The 15120-nt window shown below is 52.0% G+C and overlaps 8 protein-coding genes; 3 read left to right on the top strand and 5 right to left on the bottom strand.

Moving 5' to 3' along the window:
• Window positions 1-364: 364 nt before the first annotated feature.
• RCC_11145 (uncharacterized protein) lies at window positions 365-2293 on the top strand (the record flags this gene model as incomplete). XM_023776368.1 has 3 exons in its annotated part: window positions 365-547; window positions 602-754; window positions 809-2293. 3 exons carry the CDS (start codon window positions 365-367, stop codon window positions 2291-2293), a joined length of 1821 nt encoding a protein of 606 aa, XP_023632136.1.
• A 135-nt stretch (window positions 2294-2428) lies between these two features.
• Window positions 2429-3274, bottom strand: RCC_11143 (uncharacterized protein; the record flags this gene model as incomplete). The annotated part of the gene is made up of 1 exon (XM_023776367.1): window positions 2429-3274. One exon carries the CDS (start codon window positions 3272-3274, stop codon window positions 2429-2431), a length of 846 nt encoding a protein of 281 aa, XP_023632135.1.
• Window positions 3275-4007: 733 nt separating this feature from the next.
• Window positions 4008-5040, bottom strand: RCC_11142 (probable ubiquinone biosynthesis methyltransferase coq5; the record flags this gene model as incomplete). XM_023776366.1 has 2 exons in its annotated part: window positions 4008-4783; window positions 4836-5040. 2 exons carry the CDS (start codon window positions 5038-5040, stop codon window positions 4008-4010), a joined length of 981 nt encoding a protein of 326 aa, XP_023632134.1.
• A 166-nt stretch (window positions 5041-5206) lies between these two features.
• On the bottom strand, window positions 5207-5856 carry RCC_11141 (uncharacterized protein; the record flags this gene model as incomplete). XM_023776365.1 has 3 exons in its annotated part: window positions 5207-5448; window positions 5504-5671; window positions 5721-5856. 3 exons carry the CDS (start codon window positions 5854-5856, stop codon window positions 5207-5209), a joined length of 546 nt encoding a protein of 181 aa, XP_023632133.1.
• A 931-nt stretch (window positions 5857-6787) lies between these two features.
• Window positions 6788-8220, top strand: RCC_11140 (related to pyruvate dehydrogenase (lipoamide) alpha chain precursor; the record flags this gene model as incomplete). XM_023776364.1 has 2 exons in its annotated part: window positions 6788-6927; window positions 6984-8220. The coding sequence occupies 2 exons, from the start codon at window positions 6788-6790 to the stop codon at window positions 8218-8220; spliced, it is 1377 nt and encodes a 458-aa protein (XP_023632132.1).
• Window positions 8221-8227: 7 nt separating this feature from the next.
• RCC_11139 (related to ATP-dependent RNA helicase MAK5) lies at window positions 8228-10477 on the bottom strand (the record flags this gene model as incomplete). The annotated part of the gene is made up of 1 exon (XM_023776363.1): window positions 8228-10477. The coding sequence occupies one exon, from the start codon at window positions 10475-10477 to the stop codon at window positions 8228-8230; it is 2250 nt and encodes a 749-aa protein (XP_023632131.1).
• Window positions 10478-11053: 576 nt separating this feature from the next.
• RCC_11138 (uncharacterized protein) lies at window positions 11054-13727 on the top strand (the record flags this gene model as incomplete). XM_023776362.1 has 4 exons in its annotated part: window positions 11054-11118; window positions 11176-11443; window positions 11557-12368; window positions 12422-13727. 4 exons carry the CDS (start codon window positions 11054-11056, stop codon window positions 13725-13727), a joined length of 2451 nt encoding a protein of 816 aa, XP_023632130.1.
• A 181-nt stretch (window positions 13728-13908) lies between these two features.
• RCC_11137 (probable D-arabinitol 2-dehydrogenase) lies at window positions 13909-14872 on the bottom strand (the record flags this gene model as incomplete). XM_023776361.1 has 2 exons in its annotated part: window positions 13909-14654; window positions 14713-14872. 2 exons carry the CDS (start codon window positions 14870-14872, stop codon window positions 13909-13911), a joined length of 906 nt encoding a protein of 301 aa, XP_023632129.1.
• Between the last annotated feature and the right edge of the window lie 248 nt (window positions 14873-15120).

Genomic DNA, 15120 nt, shown 5'->3' with positions numbered 1-15120 from the left:
CAAATCAAGGCCAGGCGTTTTTGTTGTGGTTCCAACTCCAGCAGAGCGCGCAAGATCAATTCAGATACAATGCACTACCAATCGCTAGGTAATAAAGAGTCCCTGGATGCGCGACGAGAAAGCGCGATGCGGCTGTACCCGCGCTCCTGCCTTCCTACTTGGGACGGAATCAGCTCCGCACAGCTTTTACTAGGACCTATTGAGTCTTCACTTGAAAACACTGCAAAACATTGAGAATACTGCAACGTGCTCGCAATGTGGCGTGCCTTGTTAGTCTCAAGAGGCGTATTCGATACGTTGCTATGCTCGCTCTCAATGAGCTGCTAATCTACAAGCACTAACACCAGCTGGATAAGCCGACATCATGGCATTCAACCTGACTTTCGATGTCATCAGATTCTCGGAAGCCCTCAGTCCCTCTGGCACAGCGAAGATTGAGTGGACTCACATCTCTGGATCACACATACAGGTGGTTCTCGAAGGAGACGACAGCCGGTATAGCAATGCGTCCCTTCGCATGGACATATTCCAAGGGACGACGCTCCTGGTAGGTTCCGTAATCACTCTCAAGGCCAGATCTAAGAGCTGATGCTCAAAACAGGAACGTGTCAACGTCGCTGAATACATTGACGCTTCTAGTCGCTTTCGCGAGAACAAGATGCGCGCCGGAACGACCTTCAAGATTGAAGAGTTGGCCATTTTTGGTATTACGAAGGAGCCAACTTTGGCTCTGCGATATCAACTCGATGACAAGGTGTGCCTGAAATTTGAAGTATGCCTCTCTCCGAACTCTGACTGACAAGCTCAGGCTCGACGGATCCAGTTGCGGTTGAAGAGCGCCGAAGAATGCCAGCACATCGTGAGTATTCTCTCGAAGCGAGGCATGGAGTTTTCGCACCAGCGTCCAAACACAGCTCGGACCGACACATCCTCCACTCGCCCAAACTCGATGCAAGTTGATGCTAGGCCGCTCACCACAAGCATCTCGCAAGTCTCGCAACAAAACCAAAAGCCCTCATTGCCCAAACCAAGCCCATTCCACATTCCCGACCTGGAAGCTGGTAGCCTCTCGCAAAGACCGCTTGCCAATGCTATACCGTCCACCCATAAAGCCAGTCGATTAACTGCTCCGGAGCGAGACTTATCCTGCCGACCATCCTCAGCCCAGCTGAGACGATCTGAGCCTTCACGGCCGATTGTGTCTGAGGTCCATGACGTCCAACAAAGCTGGGAGGCATGCTCGAATCTCGCGTTAACTCAAGGAAATGCCAGTTCGGGAATTGCTCAGCACGCAGCCGAGCCATTCTTCCAGTTTCTGGGGCCAGGCCCAGATGGAAGTGCAGAGGCTCTACCGCAACAAGAGCGTCTGKGCGTATTCCAATCCCATGCTTATCTTCCATCATCAGACTCCACAGATCTGCGACCTTCGACCGCTCTTTCATTGACGTCGGCGACGTCTATATTTCCGGACACTCTGGAGCATGAGATTCCGCCACAAAGAGTGCTGCCATTCAAAGCTTCAAGCAATCAGCGTCCTTCATCTGCCGTTTCCATGCCATCTACTTCTTCGCTCACCATGCACGACACGCTGGAACACGAAATTCCACCACGCCGTGAACTACCGTTCAAGCTACCATCAAGTCGGGGTGGTAAAGGTAATGTCAGCACTTCGTCGCCGGGATCAGCATTGCCTCAACCGCCTTCTAAGAAGGCTAAGTTATCGGCGCAAGAACGGCCGAAGACTGCCAGCTCTGCCCAAGGTCGCACAAGTGACAGATTCGATGATGATTTTGACCCTACACAGACCATGCGACTTCCCGTGCAGAGCAACCTTGCTTTCGCTGCTTCGAAATCCACCCACAAATCCACCCACAAATCCACCCACACGGAGAGTGATCATCGCTCTGAAAGCACGGCGCCAATGAAGGAACTCGTGTTTAAGAACAGCCGAGAGTCCGTTGTCAGAGCACGTATGGACAGCACAATGGATGCACCACACGAGGTTGAATCTCCGCCCCTCGCCAAAGCGCAGAATCCGGCTGCCATCCCGAGAGCAACTCGTTACCCCAACGCAGGCGGGCACAGTGGAGATGACGCAAGCTGTAACGCGGCGATCATGCCCTCAGCAAACGAGTCGAATGAATTGACCTTGTATCAATACACGTCGCAGACACCAGAGGCAAGACAAACTGCTCTAGACCAGTTTATGATCGACAATTTGCAGGATCCATCATTCACGACTCTGTGCGAAGATATCGAGCAGTGCTGGCGGAGGATTGCGTTGGGCCTCTAACTACGTTCGACATCCTCTGTTGCTGTCTCATGCGCATGTTGCACATGCAGGAAATAGGTGGGACAAAATTGCTCGATCCTCCGTGCCGGAAACAGCACCATTTAGCATTCATTCCTTTCGGCCGTATCATTAAGTTCAGTCTTCGCTTTCCGCAGAAATGCTCGGGCTAGGCAGCTCGACAATAGAAACATCATTCTTCGCCTGTTGAAGTTCCCCCAGCTCTCGGTGATTCATCCCGATCGCACCACCGGGATGATTGCGCAAGAAAACAGACTTTGTATTCTCTCGGTGAAGCTCGTCGGCGATGGTGAGGGCCAACATGTCTGCCACAGCGAGTGCCACCGTAGTTGAGGTAGTAGGTGCTCGGACTCCAAAGGAAGATTCCTCCGGCACGGGAATAGGCGTTGGGAGCAGAATTCCATCTTTCTGTTTGGCCAAAAGCTGACACTGCATGGGATCATGGTGAGAAGTCATCGCAATCAATCGAACACATTCGGGGATATGAGGCAGGATGTTGAGCAGCTCCGGCGTTTTCCCGCTGAAAGAGACGAACAGTAGCACATCCCGTTTCCGGATGTCGCCCAAATCTCCATGTACGGCTTCGCTGGCGTGTAAGAAAGAGGCGCTGATTCCCAGACTTTTGCAAGTCGCTGTCAGCTTTTGGGCARTGTAGCCGGACTTTCCAACGCCGCAGATGACGACTTTGCCGTCCAATTCCTGCGCTTTGACGATCGCATCCACGGCGGCGGCCAATCCATTCCTGGCGCGGACATCATTCGTGTACAAATCAGCTACCTTGGCGAGAGCGTCAGCCTCCACACGGAGAACTTCAATGGCTCGGTCCAAGAGTCTGCTGCTGCCGCCGCTGCCTGCAAGGCGACCAAGTTCGAGTCCTTCGTCTTCGGGCGATAACGGGGTTACTGGACTAATCGTGCCAGAAATCCTCTGCCTCTTCGCTGGTCGGGGTGAAGCCACGGCCATATTTCAAGTATTGTCCAAGGAACCGGAGAAGGAAAAAAGCAGAAGCTGGTGCCTGGCGTATTGAACGATAAAAATTCGAGATAAGTTGTTGGTTCGGGTGGAGGCACGTGTTCAGGGCAAGCAGTCAACCAGGTTCGATGAGGAAGATGTATGTTTCTACTCGGATGATGATAACAAGAAACACGGTAGTACTCCGAGCGGCCGTAGCGCGCACGTCCTGTGGGGCGGGAGGTACGTTCAACTCATATGTAATCGCATCAAGGGCGTCATCATCGATATTTGGTGTATACAAGTTCACAATCGGGATGGGCTAGATTCCGGAGATCGGGCGTGCGCGAGCAGGGAATTGGGAAAGCTAGTGTCACGTCTTCGGGGAGCTAGAAAACAGTGGGCGTGGTCCGGTTGCCTTGCGCCAGTGGTTGAGGAATGGAGTTGTGTAGCTAGGATCGTAGAACAGATAAAGGAGGACGGCAAACCCGGCGTTCATTGGACACTGGCAGAAGAGCCGGTTGGTAGGTTCCMGACAATGTATTTCAAAGCAAAGAGTACGTATATGTGCGGAGGAGCTGTTGTGAACTTTCGACGCTTGTAGCTAGAACCTCGCGATCAGTGATCACTGTTCTTTGTTGGGCGGCGTTCACATGTAATAAAAATAAATCCGGGGTGTTGTCAGACACGCCTCCGAATCGCTGTCAATGCCGCAATTTCTCCAGCTTTCAAACTTTGCTCTACTCTACAACGGCTTGATGCCTTTGTGAATCGCTGCGATTCCCATGCTCAGGTTCTCCCAACCGCTTTCCAATGGACCTTCTCCATTGTCATGCCCCGGGATTAGGAACCCTGCTTCTCGTATCATCTTCGCCCACTCCGGCTGCGATGGGAACTTTTCAATGCTTTCCACGAGATACTGGTAGCTGTCGCGGTCAGCAGCCACGATCTGTCCAATCAACGGAATTGCACTGAACGACCATCTCTTATACAAGCCATTCATGATTGGATTGGAAAGTTGCGGCGCAAATTCCAGGCACGCGAACACGCCTCCCGGCTTCAAAACCCGGAACGCCTCCTTAAGAGCGCGATCCTTGTGCGTGAAGTTGCGGATGCCAAAGGCGACAGTATATAGGTCGATGCTATTGCTCTCAATCGCATCCAGCTCTTCTGCGTTTGCTTCGAGGTAATCCACTCGACCGGCGCTCTGATATGCCGTGGCAGACAGGCGCTTTCGGCCTTCCGCGAGCATGTCGGGGTTGATGTCGGATATCGTTACGTGTGTGTGGTGGTCTCGGTTGATGTTTGTGGCGTGGTCAAGCATGCGAATGGCAATGTCACCACTGCCACCAGCAATGTCCAATATCCTCTGCCCTTTCTGCGCGTTCGGCGATGTGATTGTACGAACTCCAGGGTTGAGCGAGCGCACAAAGTGGTCCTTCCATAGTCTGTGGATGCCGAGAGACATGAGGTCGTTCATCGTGTCGTATGTGCTCGCCACGGACGAGAAGACGGCGCCCACTAATCAGGGTATTAGCAAGTCTATACGCGAACACATGCATTCAAATCACACCCTTCGATGCCTTCATTGATTCGGCCACGGTTTCGAATCCGAAATGTGTCGTCTTGTCTTGTCCTGGCCGCTCCTGTGGCTGCTGTGGCTGCTGTCCTCGCCATGTCGTAGATGCGAACGTCCTTCTGCTACATTCTGAGCATACCCAGCTCCTCTGGCTAGCCAATCGTAGGCGTTTCGCCGCGTGAGGAATTTGTATTGACATGTTGGTGTTGATGTTGTGTGAACGAAAGCTGCGGGAACTTTTTGGCCGCTTCTGAGTTCAGGTACGACTTTGAGTTGCTAGCGCGAAATGAATGTTAAAGTACTTTACGTATCGACTACATCACGACAATCATCAGATCCATCACTTCGTTGTACACGAATTCCTGTCAAACGTTAACCTGTCTGACGATGCCGTCATTCAAATCCATCGTGAACCCGATCACCTGCACGCCCTCAAGAGCTTTCTCTGCCCTAAGCTTCAGCACATCTTCTTTGATAGATTGCTCCAGCTCCTTCTCCGTAAAACAGCCATAATCACCCAGAGATACAATTCTGTCTGCGGCTTGTGGTGTGCGCTTCTTTGCCTCTTCTACGATCTGCCGCTGGGTGAGATGCATCACGCCGCAATCTACGGAGATGTGTCAGTACGCTCCATGGTCAGCATCTTTGTCTTGGCGGCACACCGGTGTGGTGAACAACGAGAAGAACATCAGCGTCAGCCAATGACCTGAGCAACAGCACGCTCTTCACGACATCGTCGTTGGCTCGCCCTCCGGCGTTCCTGATGACCGCAGCGCCTATGTTTGGGCCAAAGTACTGTTCAGGGACGCAACGAGGATCGAGGCAAGTCACTGCACCCATTAGCTGCTTTTTCAAAGCCTGTAGCCGATCGATGCTAACATATGAGAATGCCCTTTCGCTCGCCACTGAAAGCGGCACGTCGAAGCTCTTTCATGGTCGGAAAAGGTTGGAGCTTCTTGGACCATGTCTCATTGTTGGCTAGGAAGCCCTGGACGCGGGGAGGAAGCTCTGCCATGTTAAACTTTGTCAGTGTATGGTAGTCGAATCCGTTTGGTGCCGGAGTGAGGATGGTGTTGGAGACGGCTGGACTGCGATCTCTTATAGACTGCGGTCGTAGTCTCGCCTGGCTCTTGTCTTACAAGTTTGACGACATGTTTGCCAATGATTACTGATGCAACTGCTTCGATGTACGCCGTGAAACTATAAGATGACCTCCAGCTCAAGCACAGTCAGCCGTATACAAGCCATAGGATGGGCGGCTACTGATTGGTACAGCCAGCAGCTGTTCAGGACAACCGTTCAGAACGAAAGCTGACATCTGGAGCCTGATTACAGCTCTCCCTCAAATCTTTCCGTCTCATGATTTGTTTATATGTGCAGGACGCTAGGCGCGACCTTGATGCACATGCTCGGTCCTAAGATGAGACGTGTGAAGCCTTCTTCGTTGGCAATTCCTTGGGGATCGCTAGCTGAGCGTACTCAGTCTGCAAAGAGGCGATTCGCACCGCATGTTGGATACCATTTCACAACGACTGGAACGGTTTCCAACATGCCACTGCCGGTTAACAAGAGTGTGGTGTCCTAGCCGCGTCGTCGACAGTACACGTAAGCTGGATCCATATGCACTGTGGGACTGGCACGAGTAGATCGGGGTTGGAGCCTTTGACGAGCATCATTCTCAACACAGTTGGCCCGTCAAAGACGTATGGAGTTATGATGGAGAACAAGACTGCCTCGACTGCACTCTTCTGAATCTTGAGCGATCGACAGCTGACTGATCAAGGTGATCCGAGCTCGAAATTCAAATCTGGAGAGCCGACAACGTGGAGAAATCGCCCAGCTAATGCCGGCGTTAAGCGCCGGGGCACCACTTCTTSGTATGCAAGAAGAGGCATTGCTCTCCGGTCCCGCCGCATGCAATCACAACGCGCAATACAATGTCAAAGATGGCAATGAGAAGATCAGCGGCGGCTCTGGACAGGGTGTTGCTCGCCCAGGGCGCTCTCAAAAGACCGAACAACGGATCGATTTGTTCAGGTTGCCAGCGAAGATGGAGTTCCGTTTCGCAGAAACCAGGATCGGATCGGTGTGTACCTTCTCCTCAGAAGGGCCTTTCCTTCACCGTACTGACAAGTTGTGCAGCGTTCGTTTCCCCGGAGCTGTCAACTCGAGGTTCACCACATCCCTGGGCTTCTCCCGCGCCAGCGAAGACGATGCAATGCCCACATATCGTGTACTGGACCAGGACGGCGTGGTGATTGAGAAAGAGCAGCCCGATATCAGTGATGAGGAAGCAATCAGATTGTACAAGGACATGGTCAGTGTCTCTGTCATGGACCTGATCATGTTTGACGCGCAACGACAAGGACGCGTGAGCTTCTACATGGTTTCTGCTGGCGAAGAGGGAATTGCCGTTGGCAGTGCAAGCTCTCTCAACCCCAAAGATCCCATATTCGCACAATATCGAGAAACCGGAATCTTTCAACATCGTGGGTTCACTTTCGACGACTTCATGAGCCAATTATTCGCAACCAAAAACGATCCTGGCCTTGGTAGGAACATGCCTGTCCACTATGGAAGTACAAAATATCACATTCACACAATCAGCAGTCCGCTGGCCACTCAAATACCCCACGCATCTGGTGCGGCGTATGCCGTGAAGATGCAAAATCAGCAAAACCCCAACGAGGAGCCGCGGGTGGTTGCATGCTATTTCGGCGAAGGTGCTGCTTCGGAGGGCGATTTTCATGCGGCGCTGAACATCGCCGCCACACGATCATGCCCGGTCTTGTTCATATGCCGCAACAATGGATATGCGATCAGCACGCCGACTTTGGAACAATATCGTGGGGATGGAATTGCATCTCGTGGGGTGGGGTATGGCATCGACACGATCCGAGTGGATGGCAATGATATCCTTGCTGTGCGCGAGGTGACGAGACGTGCAAGGGAGTWGGCACTGCAGGACGGTGGTAGACCCGTCTTGATCGAAGCGATGAGCTACCGCGTCTCCCACCACAGCACATCTGACGATTCCTTTGCATACCGTGCGAAAGTAGAAGTCGAGGATTGGAAGCGAAGAGACAACCCCATTACTCGTCTACGTAAATGGATGGAGGGCAAGGGCATCTGGGATGAGAGCAAAGAGAAAGAATTGCGGGCTGATACGCGAAAGAATGTACTGACTGCGTACCGGAAAGCCGAAAAGGAGAAGAAGCCGCGGCTCGGTAACATGATGAGCGATGTGTACGCGGAGCCCACTGAAGAGCAGAGGGAACAGATGGATGCCTTGCGGAAGATCATCCAAAAGTATCCCAACGAGTATGATGTCTCTGAGTTTGAAGGCGGTCTGGATGGCTTGACTTTGGATAAGAAGTAGGATAGTATCAGAGATCTTCCAACCCCAAATGACCAACAGTCCCCAAGAACTCCCCACTCTTCCCAGCTCCCGCATCTTGCTGTCGAAGCAGCTCATCAATGTCGACGTGACCTGCTGTGAGGTATCGTTCACTAACACCAACATTGACCCGCTGCCTGAGCATATCCTTGAGCTCCGCTCTCATCGCGCCGAGTTCAGCCTTTGTGAGCTCACGCGCTTCTCGCTCCTTCTTCTTGCGGCCTCCTCCACGGCCTCGCTTTCCAGTTGCCTCCTTCTCAAACTCCTCACTGTCGTAATCCACACCCAGTTCCTCTGCAGCTTTGCGCATAAAGTCGTCCTCTTTGTGGTGTGTGGCTTTAGCAATCTCAGCATCAGCCAACTTCTTTGCCAGTGTCGCCCTCTCCTTTAGTTTTGAGACCACGCGGCGGTCGATGTCCAGCGTACGAATGAAGTGCCCCTGTTTCTTCGCATCGGACGTATCTTTACCCATGGCAGCCTTAGCGTGCACTTCGGCGACCAATCGTCTAGTACCAGCAACCTCCTCCGGAGCACAGATGAGAATCGAGGAACCCACTTTCCCGGCTCTCGCTGTTCGACCAGACCGGTGAATGTAGCCATTGGCTTTCCTCGGAAGATGATAGTGTACTACCAAGTCGACGTTTTTGATGTCAAGACCACGCTCCGCCACGTCAGTTGTAATGAGCACACACGGTGAGCCTTTACCGCTCTCAGAGACTTTGCTGAAGCGTTCCAATGATCGCATGCGAGCTTTTTGCGCCATTCCAGAATGAAGACCAACTGCATTCACCTCGAGGTTTTGTAGTAATGGGGTGATTCGGCGCACGGCCGCGATCGAATTTGTAAAGACAATCGCCCTGCTTGTTGGGTTGAGGAGGAGTAATGCGTAGAGGTAAAGATCTTTTTCAGTTCCGCCACACTCGATCAGCCCCTCCTTTAATCCTGTCGCCATCTGGTTGACCGGGTTGACGTCGATGAATTTAGGAGCCTCTTCGCGGAAATTGAGTTTTGAGAGCAGATATTCCACAGACTCTTTGTCCCCTCCAAGATTCTTTTTGCGATTGACCTTTCCAACTAGTTTCTTTCCCAGCCCACGATCGAATGTGGCCGAGAATACCAAAGTCTGCCGCTCTGTCACATCCGGTGATACGTGTCCATCAACATCCTCCTCTGCACTCGGCTCGTCTTCGCCGTTGTCATCCACTCTGTCTAAAGCGTTCAAGATTTCTTCCAACTCCTTGAACTGCCCTTCACTTAATAGGCGATCAGCTTCGTCCAGAACAAGAAAGTCAATTTGCTTGAGAGCATCGGCAACTCCCTTCCCGGAGCTGATGATATCCCACAAACGTCCCGGAGTGGCAATTACGACGTCTGCATCTTTCAAAAGACGCTGCTGCTTTTGCATGGACAGTCCTCCGGTCAATGTCGCTATCCATGGCTTTCTAGAAATACATCCCGAGAACAGCGATGCAAGATGGTCGTCCAGCTGGCGAGCAAGTTCTCTGGTCGGCGAAAGCACCAACGCCAACGGTGCCTTCTTGACGCGTTTACCTCCACCATCCGTGGGAGCCTCTAGGAAACGTTCCAAGATTGGGATACCGAATGCAAGAGTTTTACCAGATCCCGTAGATGCCTTTCCTATGACATCGTGGCCCGCTAAGACTTCTGGGATGACTGACTGTTGAATCGGAGTGGGTTTTGGAAACTTCATTGCGAGCAACGCTGCCATGGTATCCGGGGATAACTTCAGCGGCTTCCATGCAGACACATCAGTGACGGATTCGGAATCCTCTTTTGCTAATGCATCGAATACGCCKGGGGCCGTTGCTTGCGCTTTCACTCCCTTGACGGGTTTCTTGGGTTTTGCTTTTGCCTTTGCTTTCGTCTTGGGTACCTTCTGCTGCTTCTCAGTTGCAGAGTCCGTGATTGTAGTTTCAGCAGGCTCATCGTCGAATCCAGACCACGACGCGCCGTCGTCACCGCCCAAATCAGTTTCCTGGGGTGTTGCGATCGCAGCGTCTGACTTGGCATGGAAAGTGATTTTGTCACCGACTCGGATTACTTCCACGTCATCGATTTCTTCGAGGCCACCATTCAAGCCCTCGACATCTACCATACGATCCGGCAAAGACACTTGCCTCCATGCCAGGCTGTTGACATCGGCGTTGCGCTTTTTGGGTACTGGTTTCGTTGGCTTCGCCGAGGGCTCACTCATTTTTTGGCGCTTCCTGGCCTTCATAGCCGCCACCTTCTCTGGAAGAACGCGTTTTTCTGCCATTGCCATTCGGTCACCAAATTGTGGGTTGTCGTGAACTTTGAAGACGCATCCAGGATTTTTTCGATGTAGGTAGTGAAGGTCCGAGCTCGAGCCCTAAAGAGGGTTAGACTGGTCGATCAAAAAACCAGGAGAGTTCCGACGTAAGGTACTCCGTACCTCCCAAAGACGTCTCCCATGTCAACCTTTAGTCTACCTTAATTGACGGCATACTATCATCACATTTGTTGCCATTCACTTGGCTGCGCCGCGAGGGATATATACATCGGAGCTTCGACCCTGGTCCCCGAATATGCCGAGGAGAGCGAACACATTTTGTGGATTCCCGCTTCTTGCTTCTCGCTCCTCTCCCGCCGCAACTTCCCGAAATGGATGAGTTCGAAAACATCGCAGTATTCTGATATCCCATCAGCAGGTGCAGTGGATCATGCACTCGCTCCTGGTCACGCGATCACTCTTATGTCCGTGACCGTCCCAACCTAGTGTCCGTGCCAATCATCTTGCTCGTCCATGCCGATACCCACAGCAGCGATATTCATCATGGAGACCAGCCCTAGCCAAATTGGTGGAACGACTGCGGGCGATGTTCAGGCTCTGCTCTCAAGGTAAGGTAGACTCAAATTTCCCTTCTCAAATCGTCTTTCTTGCTAAACACCATGTAGATATGTCGGACAGCTTGTCAGAGGATGTGAAAACGCAGAATGTACCGCGACGCAGTGCTTTACTGGCCGTCTCAACACTACACCACGACCTATCCGACGTCTCACATCCCGAGCAGCTCGAGCTATTGCCTTTGCCATATGTAGCGGGCCGAGGCCGAAGTCTTATCTGTGCCCGTACTATGACTGCGGCGGACAGGCACCATCAGTGCAACCCGACGCTGAACTGGACGATTCTTCTCTCGTGCAGCAGTTGATAGATACTCCCACTGTACGTCAACAGAATTTCTGCCTCGTCGCGCTTAGTACGATGGGTGCTTAGGGCAACGGTCCGGCGAGAGTGCCATGTGGCATACTGATCAGGTGGAGCTAAATACCTTACAGGTTCAGCATTTTTATGTGTCTTCCGACCCTACATACGAGCCGCAAAATGTCGAGTTCAAGCAGCTTCAGGATTTCCATCAAAAGCTTTACCCTTTACATGAGCGATCTGCCCACTTACCCGGAAGAGAGTTTGTCACCAACACCATCCTCGCAGATGTTCTCGGCCATTGTCTTGACTGGCTTCTTAAAAAGGCTCCTTTGACGCGCCTGGCACCGTGGTATTGGGTGGATGCAGAGGTTATCAGCCCGGGCAATGCCTATCCTCAATTTTCGAGCAGCAAGCCCGCTGACAACAGCTACAACACCTGGTTGGCTATCTTGGATGTTCTGGATCATGCTCCGTACATGAGGCTTTTGAGGAGCGTTTGCAACGTTGTCGCCAAACGATGCGTGGTAGAGCACCTGGCCAAGCCAGACGGCTGGTGTGGTCCACGAGCAAATATCTGTACCATGATTGCGTCTCGTCTGGTGGTTGAAGATGCCCCAGTGGAGAAAGGAGTTGCGCTCACTATCTGGCTCAAGAAGCTGTTCGCTCAGCAGTGGAATGCGAACCCGGTCATTCAGAGCAAAACATGTTACGCTATACTGGAGCTTATTCGTGGCCTACATGATGAGCTGGTCTCACTCTCGTATACTCGGACAGAGATCTTTGTCTTCCGACTCATTACTTTGCACGTGAGTGTGACCGAAATTTCGCAAGCATGGGTGTCTCGTTCGGAGAAAGATGCACCTCATGTCTTATCGTATCGATTTCTTTTCTCTGACGACCAKCTCTATCTCATATTTCGGTCGATCAATCACCTGGTCATGAGGTATGTATGAGTTACTGAATCAATAATTGAGCTTGGTACTGACGGACCTCCAGTCAGGCGCATCGACTAGTCCTTCAAGCTAGGAGGGTTCGCGAGAAGGTGGCTGAAGTGGGTGCCCAGGATCTCAATGAACAACAAATTCAAGAGGAGGAGAACTGTCTCCTCCTGAGTGTGAGTCGCAATAACATGCTGAAGGATACATTTGATCAACTATGGCACCGTCGCAAGGGCGAGCTACGTCGCCCTTTGCGCGTTCGGCTTGGTACGGTTGGCGAGCTGCAGGTCGGACAGGATCTTGGAGGTGTTCAGATGGAGTTCTTCAACTTGTTGTGCCGGCAACTGCTGGATGAGCRGGCCGACATGTTCACCACGGAGGCAAGGACCGGATGCAGCTATTTCAAAGCTGGCAGCTCGCAGCCACTGGTCTTCTTCAGACACTTTGGCACACTTTTGGCACTGGCTATGTATAACGGGATAGCCCTTCCTATCACCATGCCCACGGCATTCTACCACATGCTGGTTGAAGGAGTGCCGCCGGATGGCAGCGACCTTCACATACTTGAGGACGGATGGCCTGAAATCGCAAAATCGCTTCGAGGGCTGTCTGACGAAGACCTTGAAGGGCTCGACTTTACCTTTGATATGGAAGCGAACGGCCTGCACATGTCTGTGCTATCCCCACGACAGGACACTCCAGAGGGCGTTGTATATCCATCTCAGAAGGGCTGCTTGGTGTCTCCAATTCTTCAGGTCGTCGCTCATCATCCTGCCRAGTTCGAAGTGGACAACATCAGCTGGGCCGGATGGACTCTCCAAAAGACTCAAATTGATGCCGAAGAGGTAACATCGGCCAACAAAAGCCGATATATTCGAGAGAAGGCCTTCTGGTTTACTTACACATCCGTGGCGCCTCAGCTTTTCGCAGTACTGGAGGGGTTTAGATCGGCAGATCTTTTCCCTCACCATGCCCTGAAGCACTTGTTTACTGCCAGAACGCTCAAAGCATATACCGAAGGAACAGACCATCTGGATATCAAACAGCTGCGGGCCACGACAACTTACACGGACTATGATGATACCGAGGATTATATTCAATGTTTTTGGCGCGAGGTTGCGGGATGKTCGCACACCAAGCAGAAGCAGTTGCTTAAATTCGTCACCGCTGCGGAAAGGATTCCCATCAGTGGTACGGGCCAGCTTGTGTTCAAGATAAGACGTGCGGATAACCCTGACCTCCTACCTACCAGCCATACGTGTTTTGGGATGTTGGATTTGCCTCGATATGAATCTACGAAGGTTATGTCGGAGAAGTTGAGCCTCGCCTTGCGATATGGAAGTGAGGGCTTTGGTATGGGTTGATCGGAATCCTCCAGTTCATCCGGGCATTGGAAGGCGGAGCTGCATTTCCTGCTCGAGGCCGGTCTTGTGGACATTACAACATCTGCGTCAGGAGCCATTGTCGAGTTCAGTCTTGAAAAGAAAACTTCTCATATATCGATCAGGCCGAGGGGCCATATGTATGGAGACTCAAAGGACATCTTCAAAAAACCGTGCTACCACCATCAACGACGATATCCGCCCCATTGATGTAACTGCCCGCCCGACTCCCGAGTAGCACACAAACTCCGTCCAACTCACCCACAGATCCCATCCTCCCCATCGGATTCCGCTCCGCCCAACTCGCTCGTGCCTCGGCAATGTTTCCATCTCCAGCATTCAAAATCGTATCCATGTACCCTGGCGAAATCGAATTGACTCTGATCCCATGTACGGCCCACTCGGCCGCCAAACTAGCCTTCATCGCCACAATAGCAGCTTTGCTCACATTGTACGCTATCTGCGCTTGTGGGTAATTAACTCGGTGAGCTGAAATGCTCGCTATAAGAGTAACCGTGCCCCCGGATTTCTGTTCGATGAATTGCTTCGCAACAGCTTGTGCACAGAGGAATGCTCCAGTGGTGTTGACATCGAGAGTTTTACGCCACTGAGAATCTGTCATTTCGATGGCGTGGACACAACCTACGATTCCTGCAAAGCAGTACAAGTGGTCGATGGAGCCGAGAGTTTTCACTACGGAGTCCACGGCTTGAGATATGGCAGAGACATCTGTGACATCCACTGCTAAACCGAAGATGCGGGTGGAAGGAAAGTCTTTTGCGAGGGCTAGAATGGAGGTTTGCGAGGTTCGGAGAGTGGATTCTAGATCCCACAGGGCGACTCCAGATGCGCCGTGTTCAAGGAGGGCGCGAGCGGCAGAGAGGCCGAGGGTTCCTGCGCCTCCAGTGACTAGATGTTCGAGTTAGTGATTTCTCTCATACACTTGAGTATGAAGAGTTTGTTGTACCGACTATGTTTCCCTCGACTGCGAATCGAGCCATTGAGCGTCCTTCGGCATTCAGATAGTGCGGAAGAGGAGCTGGTGGTCCGGTCATGGATGCTTCAGAGCCATCGGACAGTTTCATAAAAGGGAGAGTGCGGGAGGTGAGCTCTTCTCTTTCGGGCATTGCTTAAAGATGCCGTGCGAGCTGCTTGTCTGTGAACGTTTCCGGGCTAATTGAACAAGCTTCGTTGATATCAGAGTCAGTAGTACTGGGTGGCAGGAATGAGGCGGGTCCTATATGTTGCAGTATATGTGCAGTTGCTGGACTATGTCCTAATTGTATTTGTGGATGTGGACAGTTCTGCAGTTCAATTAGTGAGGTCTGGAAGGATGGAGAAATTTAAGTGGGTCATCGGAACTTCATCTCCAAAT

Source organism: Ramularia collo-cygni (assembly GCF_900074925.1).
Source record: "Ramularia collo-cygni strain URUG2 genome assembly, contig: RCC_scaffold27, whole genome shotgun sequence".
In the NCBI taxonomy this organism is placed as follows: Eukaryota; Fungi; Ascomycota; class Dothideomycetes; order Mycosphaerellales; family Mycosphaerellaceae; genus Ramularia; species Ramularia collo-cygni.
Note: the sequence above shows the minus strand (reverse complement) of the source record. Positions and strands in the feature narration are given on the sequence as shown.